The following is a 21,663-nucleotide window of genomic DNA, read 5'->3' on the forward strand; positions in this document are numbered from 1 at the left end:
CAAAAAGTCCCCTTATAAAACTTTTTAAATCCACTAGAGGCAGATGTATAGCTTAACAACATGTAAGCTAACACAATAAGAAGCAAACCACTCAGCATTCAGTAAATGACTGAGAGCATGTTTTAAAGTTCAGAGCTCACTCGTTTGTCTCGAATTTGGTTTTTGGAAAGATTTCACAATTTGCAGTTCTGTGTTTATCACACATTAATAATTAATTTTGTTTTTTCCAAATGAGTTTTGAAAAGGTTTTAAAGATTCTCTATGAAATCAATCACACTCTTATGTAAAATGTTAAACATATTTTTAAAATACACAATTAGGTATTTAAAACGTATTTATTTAAATAAATAAATAGACTTTTTGTGTTTTTATGATCTACTCTGAGGTAATCTGTAGTTTATATGTGGTCACAAAGGCTGCAATGTGGGGTGATACATACATGTAAAACTTAAAATGATCTTATTCAAGGGTAACTTATCTGGAAAACAATATAATAGTTATTTCATCATATCATCAAATCTCTACTATTTCACATTCTAAGTTTTGTTAATTTTTTATGTTTCACCGACACCAGACATAATACAAGTAAATCTTTGTTATTTGTAGGACATTAATGGAGAGCTGTTGTAAGTGTTGCTCTCAGAGAGTCAAAATTTACTTCAGTAAATACCAAACTCATAGGAGGTGCGAGAGAAAAGCACGGGTTGAAAGTAAAACCAACAGTGGTACAAGTTATGGGAGTGATTTATTCCAGGATGCAGGTTCAGTGCACTACGCTTCCTGACACACGATCGAGTTTAACTGCAAAATCAACAGAGCAAACAAACGCCAGAAAGAGAAGAATAAAAGAAAAACAGTGTGGTCAAAATTACATGGTCAGTGCCATCATCTGTGAAACTCCTTCACTTTTTTAGTATAGTGTCTAATTCCCACTTTCCCCTTTGTCAAAGAGGACATTGATACAATGACGACACATCACTACAAAACTAAGAACAAGTCGAACATGAGCAGATTATGTACAAAAGATGAGTTAATGTGTAAATCAGAACGAGTGAACGTGATCTGCTGCATCGAGTGCAAGTGGTGGTGGTGGTGGTAGCATCAGCCTGTAAAGCCGTTTGGATTCAGAGTCAGGGTGGACTTGTTCAGTTGCTACCCAGTACGTGTTGATGGCACTGCTCACATCATCAAACCAACAAAGACTTCAGCAAAAGGCAACAAAAACACTCACCGGTGTTTACACGTACTGGGGAAAATGACAAGTGTATAAAAATATTCATGTTCATAATCGCCACTGTGTAGTTGTGAGTATCTTTATAAGACAATGAAATCAGTTCCAGTTCACAATGAAGACCATCAAATTATGAGATTATACTGAAAGTACGGAGAATGGATACATGTGTAGCAGGCAATTGTGTGGAGGAAACAGGAAGTAGTGAAACTCAAAAAAACAACAGGTGTGTATTTTGGTAGTAGTGTAAAACACTCACACACGTCAAAGGGAATATGTACAAAGTGGAGATTGTTCATATTTACACATTTACATACAACAAACAAAACCTTTAAGGAGACACAATTCCACCATGGGCTATGCCTAATATAGGCTGATACAGTAAAATATATCAACTACACCTTCCCTCCATGACGGCGGCCTATGTCTCCAGGGGAACGAAGTCTGACCGAGAACGTGTGGGAAGGAGCAGGAGGAGGAGAAAGGGGCCAACGGTTATTAGAAATAAATAAACTCAACATGTCACAGAGCAGATTGACATGTACTGTTTTAGGCACCACAGGACAGAGCTCCTACGGGAGGTGGTGCTGGTTTCTAACGCCGCGCAACAAAACCTCTGTAAACGTGTGAGTAACAAACAGGTGTGTGGATGCAGTGGGAATCTGACCAATGACGACGTCCGTGTGAACAAACGATATCTTCTGAAGGAGCTTAGCTCAGGTTCCTGTGAGTGGGATTTTAACAAGGTGCAACACCGCCCTCTTGTGGTTGCATGTGTACACTCTTCATGTGCATTTTCACAAGGGTATATCATTGCCTACATTCTATTGAGAGAATATTATTGCCTTTGAAGAGACTGTGTCTAGTAACTGAGGGAAACAAAAAAAGGGGATTAAAAATACATCTTTCTTTCAGTGTACTTCATCCCCTTAATGCACGTTACCGTTAGGAAATCATTATCTTAGCACACTGGTCTTTGGCTACTTCTACCTTTAAGTAGCTGTGGCCTTTTGGTCTTGGGAGGTTCAACCCTCTTTGACTGTGAATAGGACTGGGAGCCTGTGCAGAGTCATGCTTGCTGATGTTGAGAGTCTACAAGTGAGACGACAGCGTACACACAGATATTGTTTTTTAAAAGAGATGAGAGTGTGCTTGGTGTGAGGCCATCCAGATCTCCATCCTCACCGGGGGTGGGGTCTTCAGGGCTGAGGAGGGGAAGGGTGGCTTGCAGTGATGTGACACACATTGGGCGAAGCAGAGTGTCCCATCCCCTGACAGGAAGGGACAGAGGGTGGGGAAGAAGGACGGAGGTGAAGGCCTCCACCAAGCTCAGCCCAAAAAAGGGGGAAAAACTAAATCACCAAAGTTGGAGCTGACGGATTAAGGAGGCCATGAGGAGGAGGTGAAGTGTCCAAGGTGGAAAAGAAGGAAAGGAGAGAGAAGGAGGAAGGCAAAGTGGAGTCCCTGTGCTTGTTAGCCGGCTAGGCTAGCTTGTTAGAGTTGTCATGGCAGCCATCAGCTGGTAAGGTAACTGTGTAGCTCTCTGGAGTTGATGCTCAGGACCACACCCGAATGGTTACCTAGCAACAAAGGGTAGAGAAGAAGCAGATGTGGAGTTTATCTTTGTCCTCCAGGTCCAACAAATGTTTCAACTGCATTTCATTCCTCATTCATCATTAGTTAAGCTGATTTAAAACATACTCTCACCCCTGCTTTGTTTACATTAGGACTGTGAGATAACTGGTTACTGTGCTGTAAGATGAAGCCCCATTTATTTACCATCAAAAAATAAATATATTCACTCTTATCTACCCGATCAAGGTCCAGTGTGGAGCTTTCTCCAAAGCACCTTGTACTTTACATGTTTATATCAGCATCACATGATACAAACAACAGTTTTGGTAGCATTTAAAATGTTGGACACTCTCAGTGATATTTATGTTAGTTATGGACTTAATGGAAAGCAACCACCAATAAATGTAAATAAATCATGCTAATTCAGAGGTGGTGATCACTGGGAGCCAACTACAGCCCCGATCACACATTTCGTTGCCATCATCAAAACAAATCATATCATTCATGACATCATATATCATATCACATCTCAAGTACAAATTAATTATCTGGATTTTTGCAAGTTGTTATAGCACAATAACATATCATTAGATACTGTACTTATATGATTTTGTTGAGCTTGCAAATGCAAGGGATGACCATAAAGTTCCTTCTGACCAAGTAAGTTAAAGTAAAGCTGAACATGGCCACATGGCTTTTAGCAGTACCAGTGATAAGGATGAAAAAGGGGAAGTCCTCCAGTACCTTGGTGTGTGTTAGCTGCTGGTGTTAGTGGCTTGAGTTTTAGTAGCAGTGGTTAGTGGTAGTCCTTATAAGGGAACGGAAGGCGGGGCTACCTCCTGCGTTACCTAGAGTCTGAGAGTCCAGGTCATCATCAATGAACTCCTCGCCCTGAATGATGTGCTGGGTGTCCTCGCTGTGATTGACAGGGCTTGTCATCTCCTGCTCCTTCTCATTGTGCATCTGGGCGTAGACATTGCGATTTCCTGGAAGCTTCCTGAAAAACAGCGGAGGATAGGCATCCTCAGTCCTAATCCAAGGACTGTGGGATTTATTGTTTTTATAAGATGGGGCTCGAGATTTGCACTGCAGGTTTGAATTCAAGTGACTTTTCGGTGAATGTTTGTGTTCAGGACACGGGGCGGTGCTGCTGGTGGGTTATTCAAGTGAAAAAGGCATGCAAATAGCAATCTCACAACTTATATCAACTGAATTTTCATGCAAGCCACTCGGGTTGGGGGAAATTATGCTAGGAAATGATAGAAATATGTCAGCCACCAGAGTTTCTGCTTCAGCATTTAAATATGGGCAGCTTTCTAATGGATCTTGTTGTATAAATAAATAATGCTAACAGTACATGAACTAGTCAGATTTATTAAGTTCGACATGCTGTCCAGCCTTAGCAGCTCTACTCTTCAGTGACCATGTGCTTTAGTCCTTCAGTTACAGACAAAAGGGGAGATGACATGGGTTATAAAACAGTGTTACAAAAGCCAATCCGTTCGAGTGGGGAGAGACATACCCTGCTATTACCCCATCAATAATGGATTCATATGATTTTGATTTTGTTTTGTCATTTATAAAGTAACTTGAGTTACTCTTCTCCATGAATAAGGCTGAAGGTGAAGGCTGTAGTTTCTTATACTCATACTTTTGACATTTGTGGTTCAGAGTCGCCAAAGTGCTGCTCAACTGTTGCGTTTCTCTTAAATTATAAGGTCTCTGTACAGTGCATTGAGATAATGTATGTTTTGATTTGGAGCTTTACAACTACATTTTAATTTAATTGAACATCAGAGACGAATCCAATAGTTTTAAACATAACATGTTGCTATTTAATCTCAGATGTATCTGTTTGGTCTGACTGACTGTCTTTAACATGGCATTACTCACCTTTTGAACTTGTACAGGATGAAAGAGCCAGTGGCGATGATGCTAATGAGGAAAATGACAGCAAGAGCCCAAACACCTGGACCTCCAGCTGCTCCGTGGTAACCTAGGGTGACGATCCACACAAATATCCCAATGAAGAAACCATTATGTTTGCACCAGTAGCGCAAAGGTATCAGAAGATTTGTAAAAAGATACAAAATAGGAGTCAGAAGATACCAAGACAAAATCTGTTGGAACTAAAATACAAAAGTAGCAGAGAGAGATAAAATATCCTTTCGACTCTGTTAAGGTTTTGCTGAAAGACGCCACCTGCTCAGATATCCGGCGTTCAAAATTCATTGAAGCATAATCAAGAGAAAAAGCACAGCACGGCACGGACAGGCTCAGACTGGATTAGATTCAGATTTGTTAGGAAACCAGGAAAGGAAAAGGCACAGGGATCAAAGAATGCTGAGGAGGAAAGCTGCAGGCGTATGTTTCTTAAACGCACCAGTCTCTGCTGCTGTAGCTGTTGAGTCATTAGCAATTAGACCTAGCCATTGGAAATAAATCATTAACATGCAGGCGTCATTAAAAAACAAAATAATATTTGGAGTTTGACTAAATCGGAGGAAATGCACATGGAATCGAAGTGTACCTGCATTCGGGTCAGCTAGCATCACCAGCACTTGAAGACCTCCTCTCACCACAAAGCTGACATTGTTGTCGTTGAAGGCCTGCATGATGGCCGGGATACGCTGAGGATGAGAAGATGATAAATCAACAACAACAACAATGAGTATGTGACTCCAGAAATGGTAATTATTGAATGTGAAGTTCTTACCTTATCTACAAACATGCTCTTCTTGGCTGGTTTGCTGCTCAGCGGGAGAACGTACAGGTCAGCGGTGGTGGGGAGGCCGGGCTTCACCACAGTAACCAGAGACTCCTGAGGGACACCTGTGATCTAAGTTCAGATGGTTGCACGGCAGTCACATCTTGGAGCTACAGTGATTCATTTTTTTGGCAATGCATCAAATGTGTATTGCTGGAAGGGGTCGCTAGTACACATTTTCAACATCACATTCTAGAACACATTTTCATCCTCACATTTTGTACACTGTTTATTAAAAAGAATGGACAATTGCACTCTGACACAACCTTGATCCCTATCTCAACGTTCCATTGATTGTATTGTATTTGTATTTTTTGTCATATTTTGTATTACCTACTACATTTTGCCCTTGCGCTGCTACTTCCATGTGCTGCTGTGTCAAATTCGAATTTCCTAAACTGAGGATCGATAAAGATGCATCCCATCTTACCTGGTCAATAATTTCTTTAGTAGCTAGCTTTCTTAACTTTTGTGATGAGCCCTTTTTGTGTATAAATGTGAGGCCCAGTTTACATAATATCTATTTTCCTCCACTAGTTGCATTAGTTTGAGAATCTATTAAGATAAGGAAAATCAACAGGTTGTGTGTAAACCACCACGTACTTTTTACAGTGTGTTTGTTGAGCCCTACCTTGGCGAGAATTTTGGTGACCACCTGGCCAATGTCCTCTCTCCACTCTGGGATGTTTGGGTTGAAGTGGTCCAGATTCCTGCTGAAGCTCAGAGGGATGACCTGGAAGTTATCTGGGACATAACAGAACACGGGAGGAGTTCATCACATTAAGCATCGAGAAATAAAACCCAGCCATTTCAGCAAAATTAAATAAACCACAAATATTGCATGTCCAGTGTTGAACAGGAAATACGAGGACAGAATCTATTGCTGAAGAAACACACTGTTTTTGGGTGTGTGCTGATATGAGCTGTTCATATATATATGTGGGGTTTTCAATGTGGACATGCAGATGTGCGTCATGCAGATGTGCGTCAACAGATGGAAGTGGCTTGAGGACATACAACTGAAATAGATGAACAGGATTCTGTGACCTGCCTCAGTCATTGACCCACTTTTCCATTATGTTACAAACTGCTTCTTTGAATCAATGTTGAAAATAGTGTTATTTTGTTGATGGTCTCAATAACACTATATCAATCAATCAATCAAATTTTATTTGTATAGCCCATATTCACAAATTACAATTCATCTCATAGGGCTTTAACAGGGTGTGACATCCTCTGTCCTTAACCCTCAGCAAGAGTAAGGAAAAACTACAAAAAACCCTTTTAACAGGGTAAAAATATGTAGAAACCTCAGAGAGAGCCACATGTGAGGGATCCCTCTCCCAGGACGGACAGAAGTGCAATAGATGCCACGTGCAGGAGAACATCATCAATAATCAAAGTCTCTAGCAGCATTGATGAAGCACAGTCCATGCTCAGCAACCATCTAGACCACGATCCACCATTCAGACCACTATAGCCCTTCTGTCCATCCTGTACACACTAATTAGCAACATCAACCAAAGTCCACAGTGGGCTTCCATTTTGTTACCGTAGACTCGGATGGTCCTGGTATCCTGAACCATGGATCGGCCGTTGGAAGCCTGGACGGTGACTGAAACCTCTCCTGTCTCAGGGAAACGAGTCAGAAGGCTGTTCTGCAGGGTCAGTGTCGGCTATGTGAGACAGAGTCAAAGCAGGTTTGCTGTCAGTCATCTCAAGTTTGACAAAAAGGATTCAATGTTGTCATTCAATTGAATTATATTGGAATCAGCAGTCTTCCACATTTTTATCCTACTCTAGCTCACTATTTTGGTTTTCGGGCCCACACGGTTTCAAACCATTTTCAGACGTAAAATTCTGAGATATTTCTTACTTCTTTTTGTTTATTTGAGTTTTGCATCTGTCAAATGTTAGACACAACAGCAACACATCCTCTTTATGACTCCTGCAGAGGATCTACTGCTGTCTTCTTAAATGGGTTCATTTGGACATTCTGCAGAGTGTTTACCAGGGGGCTGGCTGGAGACATTTTTCTCAGGAGATGGTGGAGACTAGAATTCAGCTAAAAGGAGAGTGAACACTTCTTAGCTGACCAAAAACATGCCTCCTCTGTGTCTCTTAAATGTGGGCAAATTCAACTATTGGTATTTCTGCTAGAGGTTTATAGGGTGATAATTTGTCAAACTTTTCTTTGAAGCGTGTTGCTGCCCCCAAAAGGCAGGAAAATCATTTATGCATTAGTTAATGCACAAAGTTGTGGCATATCCTTTACCCGCAGGTTGTCTCCTATCCACCAGTAGAAGACGGTCAGGTTGGCCTCAATGGGAAGAACTATGGCGGTAAGATTGACCTCATGGTTTCTCCCAGCGATGGGAACCACTTCCAGGTGCACTTCTTGTAGAGGTGCTATAACAGAAGAAAAAGACGATTCATGGCTGATTCAGGCTGACAAAGAAAGCTATTTCATTCAAGCACTGAAAACTGAAAGTGATGATATGGCTGTAAGATTTAGGTCTCGATGATGTTAAATTACAGGTCAAATTCATATCAGTTAAGTAAATGTTTTGTAGAAGTGCTTCAAGTGAGAAACACAGTATTTGAGGCTGAACCTAATTTAATCCTGGCAGAACTAAAGGATTACGGCTCAATGAGTCTCCCACGAGGGTCTCCATTATCAGTCTAGACTCATGCAACGATAGAAAGACTGAGTTTTACAGCTGCACAAAGGCAGAGTTGTTCTGTCAAAGTCAAAAGACAAGATCCAATAAACTCCCCACTGACTGAGGCATCATAGATTTACCTTGTATGATACAAATTTCAGCATCAGACAAAGTTAAAGGCAGGACATAATTTTTGCCTGGGAAGTGAAAAAAGAAGAGTTATCAAAAATGAGACCCAATCCCGTCTCCTTAGCAGCAGGGGATGGGTGTTCGAGAGAGCGAGACATATCAGACTAGTGACAAAACAATGGTTTTATTATCTTTTCCTCTGCCAGTTGTTCAAATAAATTTATGTCAAAGGCAAGTGGAGATTGCTGACAGGTTGTGTGATGTCAATGTTGGCAGCACTGCTCAAGTATTAAACCTTCAGTACTCTCTTAAAGTACAGAATTCCCATGGTGGTCAGAGAGCAAAAGAATCATGTGAAAACTGTCTGGGAAGCCGACCTGTGACCTGGATGTACATGGTGGCCTCGTCGTGCCCCGCCATATTCTCGGCCTTCACTGTGACCTTGTAGACGCCAGGCTTTTCGTAGCGATGCTGAATGGGTTCATCCGTCACCGTCAGGTTCTGGTAAATGGCCCGAACGCCGTCACCGAGGTCCACCTGGTACTTGGTGCTGCTAGTGTCGCCCTGGCAGGAAGGAGCAACGGCTTCCATCACATTCAAATGGAATCCGATAAGAACAACCAATAGGAAAACAGATTTCATCCTACCTGCTCCTGATGGACAATGAATGTGATATCATCACCCGGTGCCACCGCCAGCATCTGCCCTTTGATGCCGAGCCGTAGTCCTCTAGGGGGCAGTAGAGGGCAGTTGTGCTGTTTGGCGCTCTGCTGCCGGTTTAGCCCCCCCTCACACACATTAGATATCACCTTCCTGTAGCTGAAGGGTAGCAGATGATATGCAAATGTTAAAATATATAGGTGTGCGTAGTCTTTAAAAGAGTAACTCAGCAATTTGGGAAATGTGCTCATTAATAGTCTTTCTGAAAGGACATTATTGGTTTCATATTTGTGCATTATTTAAGTGCATTTTTACCAGGAAGTAATTCAGTAATTCTTCTTAGTAATTATTTATGCTAAGCTAGGCTAACAACATCCTGGCTCTGGCTTCATAAACAGAAGGGAATTAACCGAAACTCTTGTTACACTGAAACTTGTAGTAAGAGTATTTCAAAATCTGCAACTAATGTGGTGATGTGTAATGTGTGTGTGTGTGTGTTTGTGTGGATGTGTGTGTGTGTGATTTGGTGGACAAGTGCAGACCCAGTGGTGGACTCGTAGGTCTGTCCTAGATGGCAGTCTTCAGGGGGTGAGTCTGGGTTATGCCAGAAGTCCGCTAAGCAGCGATCGCCCTCTTTGTGGGACCTCTCAAAACCATAGTCACTGAACATACACACCATAGACACACACACACACACAGCAGACAAAGAGGTGATATAACAATAGTTAAAAAAGTTGAAAAATACTAAGAAGGCATTCGGCTACAATAAACAATTTAAATGGATACTAAATAATTGTTTTTATGGAAATGGTATGTATTTATTCAAGAATTAAACTTTTTTTTATATTATGCATACTTTTTCCTGCTGTTTTACCGGTTTAAAAAAACATAAACGATCACAAATAAATATAGCTTGATTTCTCACACTTTGCTCAACTCAAGCAGATTTACTAATTTCGGCTGCAATGATCCAGTTCCTCCACTGGACCAGTTAGGTGACATGTAGTCAGGGGTTTCCCATGATTCCTCAGGTCTCACCAGTTGAAGTCTTTCTCTGTGCATTGACAGGGTTTGGTGATGAGAGCAGAGGTGTAGCTCTTTCCCTTGATGCAGAACGCGGTGTCCTTTCTCTTCCTGAAACTCCGCTCCTGGCCCATAATGCACTTTTCTCCCTGTGAACAGACATTGAGATGTTAAAAACGATTTTCAGATAGGAGCCGTGTAATCCTGTGTGTGTGAGAGTGTGTGTGTTTGTGTTACCAGCAGGTCTGTGAGCTGCCAGGAGTCATAGTCAGACTCTGTACACTGACGGGGGAAAGACTGCCTGAAGTCCACTTTGACCAGCTCCCAGTCCGACCTGTAGCTGATGTGGCCAAACACGCTGCAAACACACAGAAACACCACAGATGCAAAGTGAACACGCAATTTAATTTAGTAATACTTCACATGTGGATATGTTATCCCCCATTCATGCACCCACACGGAAACAGCTGGCAGACCCTTCCCTCTCCTCTCCACTAGAGGATGGTGTTTTACAGCAGAACGCAGGTGATGAATACCGTCCCTGTCAGCTGGATCATTTTTTGAAGCAGACTGATGTGACACAAGTCATCGACTCTGACATATGTTGCTCTGCAGCTGGCGGGCCGCGTTCACCTTGTTAACCGCAAGGCGAGTGTGACTAATGTTGTCTTTGCTGGCGTCATTAAGGGGAAGTGATGGATATCTCACACAAGCTGCTGTTCAAGCCTCTCATCCGTTTATCTTTGTTGTTTCTCTCGTTGATCCGGGGCTCTGTCCTTTACCTCTAGTGTCTTCATTAGAAGTCTGCGTATTTCTGTTTCCTTTTCAGGCACTCTTATTAACCAACTTCACTCACACTACAAAACGTTTTGGTCCCAGTGCCAAAATGAACTGTTGTGGTGCCCTGTTGACCCTCCCTGTTCTTCTGCTGTGCTTTAGAGTGGGTATTTTAGCTCAAAGTTACTGGGAAGAGATTAGCTCAAAGTGACTTGGAACCAGTTAAGACATAGTGAAGCTGTGTTTATCGTATTATATTTTAGTTCAGTTTAGTTTATTTTGAATATTTTTAAAAGGTATTTCTTTGTTGAAAAGCACAAAATAGACATCAGCATCATACCTATTTGTAAAAACAAAAAAACACAACATAAATATTCAGTAATTTAAATTAACATAGATTACTATTTCATTTTCTGTTCGAAAATAAGTAAGAAAGAGCAACATGCTTTTCTTGTCCTAACCCTCTTCTATACTAAATCCTTAAAGATCAAATAGAAATATAACTTAACTCTCTCCCAGTGCCCTACATTACAACACTAATCACTTCTCCTAAATTGGTTAAACTTCTTAATTTTGCTTCTTCGATAAAATGCTTGTAACATGACTACAATAATCAGAACAGGTTACATTATACAGCAGTTGTCACTAGGCGTGAATCAGACAAAGAACATTCATTCGTAAAATTTACTGAGAGGACATGTTGTTGTTGAGGAATATATTCAAAATTATTACCTCTTGTACATTTGAGTGAGAGCTAAAGCTTCAGATGTCAGATGTGAGCACATGAAACCAAAACAATCTGCATGGCTGGACAACTTTTGACCCTTCACAGCCTCCATATCCCAGTCAAAGGGTTCTAAATATAGATACAATATTAGTTTCCCACGGTTCGCTCAGTGATCTGCTCTAGATTTGCTCTGGCAAATTCATCGACTCTATTGCGTTGTGTGTGTGTGTGTGTGTCAGCTCTAGTTCATTTGTAACGTTTTTTTTTTTAAGTTTTGAATAGCCACTCCAGAGCTGTAAGAGCTCTATTAGTGGACAAACAACACTGTAATCAGCTCAGTGAAAATAAATCAACACTCGTTAACATTGTGAAAAGTGCTGCTCCTTTAGTTCCTCTCATTAAAATACACACAGCTGAGGAGGAGAAAACATTTCCAAGAATGTGTTTGCAAGCCAGGAGAGCGTCACTGCTGAATGAACTCAGATGCAGGGAGTCCTTTGAAGACATATCACTTTTTTGAAGGTATGCTGCACATTGTGCAAGGAGGGAAATGGTTTGTCAGCAGCACAACGATCTGACGCAATGGTCTCACAGCAGCATATGCAGGACAAGCACATTGAGAGTCTGTCCCGTCTCTGACATTTGACCAGCTGTCATTAGTATGAGCGTCGGACGATCCCTGCTCTCCTACCTGTCCTTGGTGCTAAGTCACTGCTCAAAGACTTCATTATGGGATGGAAGGCCGCGCAGTCAAAATCGAAACTCTGTGGCGAGGAAAAAGACCTTGGCTAATCTGTCAACACATGAGCTGCCCTCAACACCCCTCTGAGGCGTTCAACCCTATCTCGCTGGAGCCAGATGGGCAATATATATATTTATGTACCTATATATATATGTGACTATGTGTGTGTCATGCCAGACAGTGTGTCTGACACATGGCAGACGAGTTGGAGAGTCTCTCTCCCCCTTGTGTTAGACTGTATATGTGTGTATTTGTGTGTGTGTGATCATCTCTTTGCCCTTCTCAGCAGATTACAGCTGGGAGCTGGCCTTATCTCAGATCCATGGCTTCCTGAGATGATGCGACAAGTCTCACTCCAGCTAACCTCCTGATGGAGAGATTGGGTAAAGACAGAACCTCACGAGATTTGATCGCTTGAGGCCTGGATCGACAGTTTGGGGCCTGACTCTGCCAATATTCTCAGAATTTTGGCCGAAGCAAGAGGATTGTTATTATGTAAAGTGGCAGTATTCAAATATCTGTAACTCAGCTCCTCTGGCTATGTTCAGACTTCAACAACCTCAGACTTCAGGTCGTCTACATACTGAGTGGCTCAAAGCAAAGCCAACAATGATAGCGACTCAGGATAGGTTTAGATTCTTTTTAGAGCCGAGACTGAATTCTGAAGTTAATAGCTTACTGCTCTTTTTTTTGGCAAAAAATTAAGCTGAAACAAGCCTTCAGCCCAAACTGAGTGGGTATCTTTGTCCCAGTAGTCACAAGCATGTTTATTTATCTGCCCATAATCCTCTGCCACAGCTCTGGAAGGAAACATGAAAGAGATATAAACTGAAACCTGAACTTTGGAACCCACTCTCTTTTGCAAAAATAGAAAAAAGATGAGGATGAAATGGTGGATGAGAAATGATTACAGCAGTTACTGTCTCTTTTAAGGTTCATGTTAGTAATACATTGCGAGTATTGTATAATTTCAATATTTTCACTGGATTAAAATGGTCAATAATCTGTATTTTTGCCAATCACCAATTCACATAACTTTTATACAGTGCAGCACTTTCTCGATCATTCATCACTCACACACTTCTGTGATTCTTGCCCAAGACATTTCGGCATGTGGATCAAAGGAAATGGGTGACTGTCTTGTTTGTGGACCACACGCTCTACTCCTGAGCCGGAGCTGCCCATGTTGAACTGACAGGCAACATGACAGCGCTATGAGCCGGGCTGCACATGTGACTCAAAAATGTCCATTTGTACAACAGATGCATTCATACTTTAAGGATCAGAGCTCATTGAAATTGTCTGGGCCAACTCTTGCTCATTTCTATTAAGTATATAATCAATCTAACAACCAGCATCTATCTGATCATTTGAGAAATCTCTGTTTGTGGCTTATTATTATCCACTTCCCACTTGGCTTGTATATTGTTAAGGCCCAACGGGTCGACTGTGCAATATTTGTTGGATTTGAACAGAGACTACATTCAATATTAATAAACTTTGAATAAGCAGGCGACAAGTTTCAGAAAGAAAGCGGCCAGCAGCCCATTTCAAACAGGCAGGATTAAAACGGGCAGTGCACTTGTCGTAATCAAAGTGTGTGAAACTGTCAGATCTGAGTTTTAATAACAGAAAATGTACAAGTCCAATTTACTGGTCTGAGCCTGGTGGAGACTGACTAAGAGCTCAGGCGAGAAACAAACAGACACTGTGAGCCAGAGCATAGCCACAGAAATAAAATGTCACGAGAGGAGAACAGCCAGACAGGGAGGGAGGGCAGAGGGCACGCACAGGCTGGCTCTCCCATCAACCTCTGCTGCAATGGCAATCAAACCCTCAAGAGGTGAAGAGAGAAGACGGCTTTGCAGGAAATCAGGAGGGAGAGTGGCTGGTGTTAACGCCTTGAAATTGGGCCCCCAACTCCAACAGATTGAGAGGGAATTATTGTGATGGGAGAGAAACTTGAGCTTTCTTGAGTGTAGTGTTCCACGAGGCAGGGCTGCCCCATCTGTCCCTCTACGACAACATAAGAACCAAGCTGAGAGTGGGTGCTGGGTTAAACTATAGGCGTGTAGGAGTTGCCAAGATTCTGCTTCCACAGAGACTTCTTCACCCAGTATATTATAATTTAAACTTGAACTTGGATTGAAGCTCTAATTTGGATGCTTTTCGATCAATTTTCAATCAACTGAAGACATAGACTTTAATTGTATTATTGCATCAGCAGCCCTGTAATCAAACATTATCTCCTTCTGCAATCAAGATTTCACTCACGTCATAACCAGGGTCTCGTCTCCTGGCTCGCTCAGGAGTCCGTCAACGAACACAGAGGTGCTGGTGAAGTTGTGTACGGTCCACGTGTGTCCTTCATCGATACTGAACCTGCGGATAAAGAGGAGGCGTTCACAATCAACAACACTCAAATACAGATATCGATGAATCTCTACCTAAAAGAACAGTCTTTTTGAGCAATGCTACATTGCAAAAAACACCAAATCCCTCCGGCTGTCCAATGTTACACATTTACTTATACACATTTTTTATGTTCATTAATTTTCCATTTTCATAATATTTTACAAGTGCGAGACTTCAAAATGAACATGAAACTGCAATGGAATGATATCAATCTTTGGTGGTAAATCTGCTTGTTATGTAAATAAATGTAAACGCCATAAGATTAGGATTGGGTATCAGTTGGACTTTTTCCGATTTCAATGCCTACATTTTTTCTGAAAAGAAAGAAAAAGCCCAAAATGATGGTCAACAACAAGAACAGCTTTTTATTGCTTGGACAAATTGGAAATCGAAACTTAACATATTTTCCGTGCAACTGTAAAGATAAAGAATCTGAGATCTCCAGAGCGAGTTATCTACCAAGTGCAGTGGCAGCAGAGCTGAGTAAATATGGCTGCCTGATGGTGAGCGATCGATGTGGAAGCAGCGTGTGGCTCTCACTGCGTACTGCATGTGGTAATGATGTGCTAACAAGGGCTACACTGTGATAATGAGCAGGTAAACATGTAGTTACACAGAAACAGAGGGGAGATACAGTGCTCCTCAAGTCTCCATTGTGTAAAGGCCTCAGCATGCTTCAAATAAAGTGTTTGTCATGTTGGCTTCTCACTTTGTTTTAGAATCTACTTTCTGATGCCAGCATCAGGAGGGTGTTGTCTCCCACTGTTTTTGTTTTGGCCAGGTGCGAAATTTGGTAGGTTTCGAATTTCTCTCAAGCTCTTCTGTTTTGTTATACAACTTCAAGTTCAAGAAGCTTTCGATAAGAGACTGACTGCAGTTTTCCAGCTAACATGTCAAGACTACAAAGACACCGTGAAGGACTGAAACCCAGAAGTCAATTCATGCTCTGGACTTTCACTGGCCGAGACCCAGGGGGACCCCTAGAGGTAAGAGGCGATAGGAGTGGATGCCTATGTGCCTTTTACTGCAGGAGCCCCTTCAGAATTCTATCTGTGACTTTGGTTGGTAAATGTGGTCATCAAGAATATAGAAAAGCTCTACATAAATACAGACCATTTTAGGCAAATTGAGGCCTCAAGTGTCTATACCGATTAAAATCACATCAAATAAGATTTTTTGTATCTTGAGCAGGGCTTTAAATCCTTAAGTCATCAGCTGGACATCTACAGCCTTCCACATGCCGATTTCCTCAGTCACCTATCCAATTATATCTCATTTCCTCTGGCTAATACCCGAGGAATTATTAGAAATGGATGAAGCGATAACCTTGTAATCAAATAGATTAGTGGCCCAAACTTATAATTATGCACCATGCCACACACCCGTATTTAATCCGTTTATTCCAGTGGTGTGAAGAAACCTGAAACAAGACTTTTTCTTCGTGGAGCTAATCATAAATCAGAAATGTACATAACACAATCCTGTCCAGCCGGCGTGTTACGGTGGCATCTCATTTCTCAGACTGCTAGCTTTTTATAATTAAGTGATATGAATGCCTTGTTTGAGTCTGAGCTGACGAGGGGAGCTGGGGACCGATCTAAACTAATCCGAGTCAGTGTATGTTAGTGTGTGTGTGTGTGTGCGTGTAAATTCCTAGTTTTCACATTTTCAAGTGGCTGTGAACGAGGCATTGCTTTGAAGCACACAGTTGGAGATATCCTGCCCCATGGGAGCACAGTTTAATTATTTCAGAGAGTCAGAGGCACTGAAGAAGAGTAGCCAGTCTTTCAAGGATGCATAGAGATTTTCTGAAGGGTCTCACTGCGGACGGCTTGACTTGAAGGAGCATTTTAGGTCAGTGAGTGTTCCTAACAGAGACAAGTACTGACTCCTCCAAACTGCTCTCTTTCATCTTGACAGGTCAAGATCTGTCTGTGTATCTTTTTCTCTGTCCTTCTAACTCGTTAATACTTCTATTGCCTCTGCTTCTTACTGTCGGGGAGATATATCCCAGGCACATGGAAACATTAAGCGTTCTTCTCCTAAAAGAGTAGTAGTGGCTTTTAAATGTAACCCTGCTGAAGCTTTGACAACACCCATGGTTAGGACTGGATATAGAGTTCAACAGTCTGTTTCCAGACGTCAATTTCCCAATCATTTTCAGGAGATAGATTTTGATTATCAACCGTAATATTTTGACAGTCCAGTATAGACGTAACACAAACGAGATTGTGAAACAATGTTATATGTCCCTGTAGAAGCTACAAGCTACAAGTCCATATGATAGCAACTTCCTTTGCTATATACATACATACAAGATTAAAACTACAACATTGTATGGGTAATTACAGAAAATGACAATGACTGTTCCTAATGGTTTATGGAATGTGTAGTTCCAACACTCTTAAAATAATCATGTACACAGTCTTGTACCTTTGCCCAAGTTTGTGTTTCCAATATTATTTTGGTGGTCGGCCTGGTTCAAGGCCTTGAGCCCTTTTAATAAGGATTTTCTAAATCTGATCTGAAAAAATTGAAAATAAATTTTGTTCAATTTTGATTCACAAAGTCCACTATCAATTAATATGATTCAGTTAAAAATGATTCTTAATGATGTAAAACCAGTATCGATACAATAAAGCCAACTACAGCCGACAATTATTTTTGTCCTGTATACACACAAATAAATTGTTATGTTGCCACACAATGTTAAAACTGGTGACTTTTCCAGCAGTGGTTGCAGTTAAAAAATGCTGAACATCATGGTTGGATCATTCAGTTGGGGTCCAGTATTCGTCTCCTCTCTGTGTGTCGTATACATTAAACCCTTGGATACCCCCTGGATTGCTGTGTAGCAATTTAATTAAGCACACACTGATTTAAGAAACTTTGCCAATGTGGGTCTCTCAAGCAGAACAATAACAAAATGCAGCATTTGGTGAGATTGTATGTGTGACGATGTGACATTTAATCAGGAATCTAATCCAATTAATGAGGGGGAGCGAGGGAAGGGAGGGGCTCCTGATGTTCAGCTTTTTCTCTGATGGCTTAAGACCCAGTTATCCAGTTGACTTAAATTCTTTGAATATACAGTTTAAACCCCTAACATCTATTGTACAATTGTAAAAATGGTTCTTAAAACTAGATTAAAAGTCTGTTATGTTTATGAATGTGCAAGTGGAAATTAAGCAAACTTTAGCCAATTCAATAATGATTTCCTCTAGGTTTGAAAATTGCTAGTAATATTTGGGATAATGTTAATACTGAATATATGTGTTGTGTTTGGACATTTTAATGCAGAAAATTGACATGTTCTACAGCTCGATTATGCCAGATAATGTATTCAAGTTGTGAATATTCTTGTTTTCCAACATAGGGCTAATGAAATAACCACAAAGACGTGCCACTCAGTGAGGTTTTGTTGGCCCCTCAAGCTGCGGGGGGCCCCAGGGCAACTTCCAATTCTGCTGAGGTTAAAGCCTTAAAACTTAAAACCAAATAATCTCTTAAAGATCTGAAGGAGACACGATGGAGCTCCAACGATGATGTTATTTATCACCTTCTACAAAAGTACGAGGTGTAACAGGATGCCGCCAAACCATGAAGATGATGTTTCACAGTCGAGTCAAGTAAGCCAGCTAAACAGAAGCATATAAAACAAGACATGAGCAAAACACTGGCGTTACATTGCTGCTCTATCATCAGCTTCTTGGCTTCAGAACGATGCACATCTGAAATGTGTTTCTCTCACGTACAACACTCGCTCTCTATTAACAAAGCCGCCGAGAGAGAGAGAAATATCATGGGGGTCATGAACCTCCAGCGAGCGGAGAGTTTCTGTGTCTAGGACAAAGACACAGACAAGAGTTTTAAAGCCGGAAATCTCAGCAACTAATGAGGTGATAACATTACAGTAATTTTGTGTAATGGAGTGGTGAACATTTTTTTTGCACATTCCTCGACTAAGCTTTCTTACAAAACACTTTCTCGTGCTTTCACAGCTCTATCCGAGATGTTTTTCCGCAGCATTGCTGCAGCCTTTTGGGGTTATTGATTTAGCCTGAGGCATGAGGGAGAGAAAAATGTGAAGGGCGACACTCCACAAGCTTTCTCTGAGAGACAGATGAGGACCCATCGAAAAGGTCATTTGATTTAGGTCTGCGATAAATGCTTTTCTGAGTACTCCCTTATCTATGCTTTCTCATTATTTCATCTTTATTTATTAAGGTCGATGAGATAACATCTTACTGACATTGAAGTTGTCTGCTTGAGCTGCGGGAGAGAGGAGGGTGATCTTAAATGATTGTGCCAAACTGGGGGGGGGGGGGGGGGGGGACTGATCATTCCACTACTGTGAAAATATTGAAAATGGCTAAAACTAATCTGAATTGGTAAGTTCTGTCTTTATTATGGTGAAGCCAACCCTTTAAGTATGATTCAATGGCTACTTATGGAAGATCCACTTCCAGATGAAATAAATAACCTGCATAAAATCCATCCAATCACTGATATTTGTGGCAAAAACAATGATTTAAATAGACATTCAGTAATATAATATAGTGTTTCCAGACTGCGGCGGCCCACCATATTCTAATTTATTCTCATAATAAAACAAGCATACTCTACTCAAAACAGAGATCACTACTTTGGTGTTTTGCTCCATTGCTGGATGGTATCGGATATTGATGATCACCCATATTATTTTCACCATCTAAGGTAGACTTATCAAAAGCTTTGGGATTGTGAAATCATGTTATCCACATGATAATTACTACGTTAGAGGAACGATGTGTTTTGTTCACAATTTAGAAATTAGAGAAAAAATACACTACCCAGTAGCCTCAGGGGTAAAAGGGACATCTCTGATCGGTGGAGCTTGCGGTTACCATGGAAATGTTAACCACAACTACGATTGGCTACAGTCAGATCGCTTAACATTACTACACTAGGCCACTAGAGCTTACACTGTATGAAATTTTACATACATACATAAAAGATTGATCTTCTTTGCTTTAAATTAAAAAGGAGAGTACTGGAAAGGGATCTTTCTTTTGCAACGGCTTATGGGATGTGTAATTCCTTTAATATTCAAAATGATCTAACTTTTTAACCTGAGGACATGTCACTCAGATCTATTGTGCATGAGAGTGATATTTGTGCACCCCCACTAATGTCAGAGATTGAGTGAGTTATTTGGGAAACACTGTAACAACGTCTGCTAAAAATCTCTGTTATTTCAATGGACATGAGTGATCTTACTTGAGTATCTTGAGGGGAATAGAAGTGTCCTTGATGGCAACAATGACTCCACCGTGGTCCATGTACAGGATGTGATGCTCCTCTTCAAACACCTTCACAGAATTATTGGGGGTAAATTGTAAACAATGTTACAAAACAATAATTTTCTTATGTTTGCCTTAATATGAAAAGCTGAAAATGAAAAACCTGGGTAAAGGAAAACCTTTTTTGAGTAGAGTTAGTAAAGGAGAGGAGAAGAGGGAGGAGGAGGGACAGAGGGTAGAAATAAAATAAAGATTCGAGGGAGGGAATAATGTACCTGTCTCCATGTCTTCCCACAGTCTGAAGTGACGTACATCTCTTCCTTGTATTCGACTAACTTGGAGCCAAGGTTACCTGAAGGCAAGATGGAGAATTGAAAGTTCCCTCAGGCAGGAAGGCTCATAAGAGGTATCAACAACAGAGAGCACAGAGACTGAGGAGACTAGACAGTGAAACATCCAATAAAGAGGACGTCAGATAGGCAGAGGACTAAACCTTAGAACCTTTTTAATGCTTTCATTTGATTTTTAACAATTTACCAGATGGAAGGAAGTGGGCCCTGGGGAACCGTATAAATAAAAATGTATTACATAGTGGAAAAGACAGGTTTGCTGAGCCCGATCAAAGGCTGCCATGAAAGTGAAACATTACAGATGGGGAATCATGTGAGGAGGACAGACTACGTCTAAGAAAATAAAAAGTTAATGCTCTTAATCATTACGTTTGACTTATCGTTTATTGACTGATCATACTGTCAATCTTAAATCATAAATTTTACTCAACGCTAATGTTCTGATCGTGAAACATTCCTAAAATTCACCTTAATACTCACTGACCTAGCTTAAAACAATACGTTTTCACATGTTACCCACACAGCACAACACATTCACTTGAAATATTCCAACCACTAATCAAATAAGCTGCTTCAGACATGCACTGAACTCTGAATAATCTCCCGACATTATCCGTAGGGGCTGTGCAGACGTCACCGCGTGGACATTCTCCGAATTCATGTCTGTTATTAAAGTTTTATAACACTGTGTTTTTTTTAGGTTGCGTAAACGAGCTCCAGAACTGTACCACAGGCAGATAACCTACTTATTCTTTCTCCGTTTTCAGGACCTGTGGGTTTGTTTTCTTTTTCTTTTGATTCCTACGTGAAACGTCCACACATAAACACACACAGTGAAGTATTCAATAAATAAAATTGTACTTGGTTCAATGAACCTCTCTGTGTGATTGAGTGCTCGGCCTACAGCAGGGAACGAGGAATAGTGTCGTTGAGGCTCCTCTCTGGGTAAGTGGAGGTTTTTCTCTGTGGCACTTTTTAGTTCAGCCATGCCGACTGTTTGTACACAACAGAGATTTATCATAAGGACGACAGCAGAAAACATCAACACAAACCGACACACAAAGACACATGGGCATATACTGTACATATAATAAACAAACATACGTGCAGTATTAAAGGGCCACGGTTGTGTCTGGATTTAATTTGTACATTCAAATACATTATTTTACCATGTGAAATTACTGTATATTGGAGGTTCTTTTTCTATCTTTATTCAAGAGCGTGGTCTTTCAGTTGGAGAACGGTACTTATTGATTTCAGATCCAGATTCTGTATTACATTCCCTCAAAACCCTGTGTGAGTGGATTTGTTTTTTCTGCTCT

General features: G+C 40.9%; 1 protein-coding gene across 3 annotated transcripts in view; it reads right to left on the bottom strand.

Moving 5' to 3' along the window:
* Window positions 1-726: 726 nt before the first annotated feature.
* Window positions 727-21,663, bottom strand: part of sorcs2 (sortilin-related VPS10 domain containing receptor 2) — a 270,183-nt gene continuing 249,246 nt past the window's right edge. The window contains exons 12-28 of one of the 3 annotated variants that reach the window (XM_062384315.1): window positions 20,267-20,343; window positions 19,969-20,060; window positions 14,569-14,676; window positions 10,286-10,406; window positions 10,064-10,197; window positions 9,568-9,687; window positions 9,013-9,184; window positions 8,743-8,929; window positions 7,849-7,982; window positions 7,126-7,249; window positions 6,205-6,317; window positions 5,523-5,645; window positions 5,337-5,436; window positions 5,190-5,231; window positions 4,700-4,802; window positions 3,643-3,803; window positions 727-2,811 (exon numbers count right to left, since the gene is read on the bottom strand). In XM_062384315.1, coding sequence (XP_062240299.1) covers window positions 2,747-2,811; window positions 3,643-3,803; window positions 4,700-4,802; window positions 5,190-5,231; window positions 5,337-5,436; window positions 5,523-5,645; window positions 6,205-6,317; window positions 7,126-7,249; window positions 7,849-7,982; window positions 8,743-8,929; window positions 9,013-9,184; window positions 9,568-9,687; window positions 10,064-10,197; window positions 10,286-10,406; window positions 14,569-14,676; window positions 19,969-20,060; window positions 20,267-20,343 — 1,976 coding nt within the window. In that variant the 3' untranslated portion in view covers window positions 727-2,746. Of the gene's footprint in view, window positions 2,812-3,642; window positions 3,849-4,699; window positions 4,803-5,189; window positions 5,232-5,336; window positions 5,437-5,522; window positions 5,646-6,204; window positions 6,318-7,125; window positions 7,250-7,848; window positions 7,983-8,742; window positions 8,930-9,012; window positions 9,185-9,567; window positions 9,688-10,063; window positions 10,198-10,285; window positions 10,407-14,568; window positions 14,677-19,968; window positions 20,061-20,266; window positions 20,344-21,663 lie in introns of all 3 variants that reach the window. The other 2 variants (XM_062384314.1, XM_062384316.1) reach the window with 2 other exon arrangements.

Source organism: Platichthys flesus, chromosome 24 (assembly GCF_949316205.1).
Source record: "Platichthys flesus chromosome 24, fPlaFle2.1, whole genome shotgun sequence".
NCBI classification, from domain to species: domain Eukaryota; kingdom Metazoa; phylum Chordata; class Actinopteri; order Pleuronectiformes; family Pleuronectidae; genus Platichthys; species Platichthys flesus.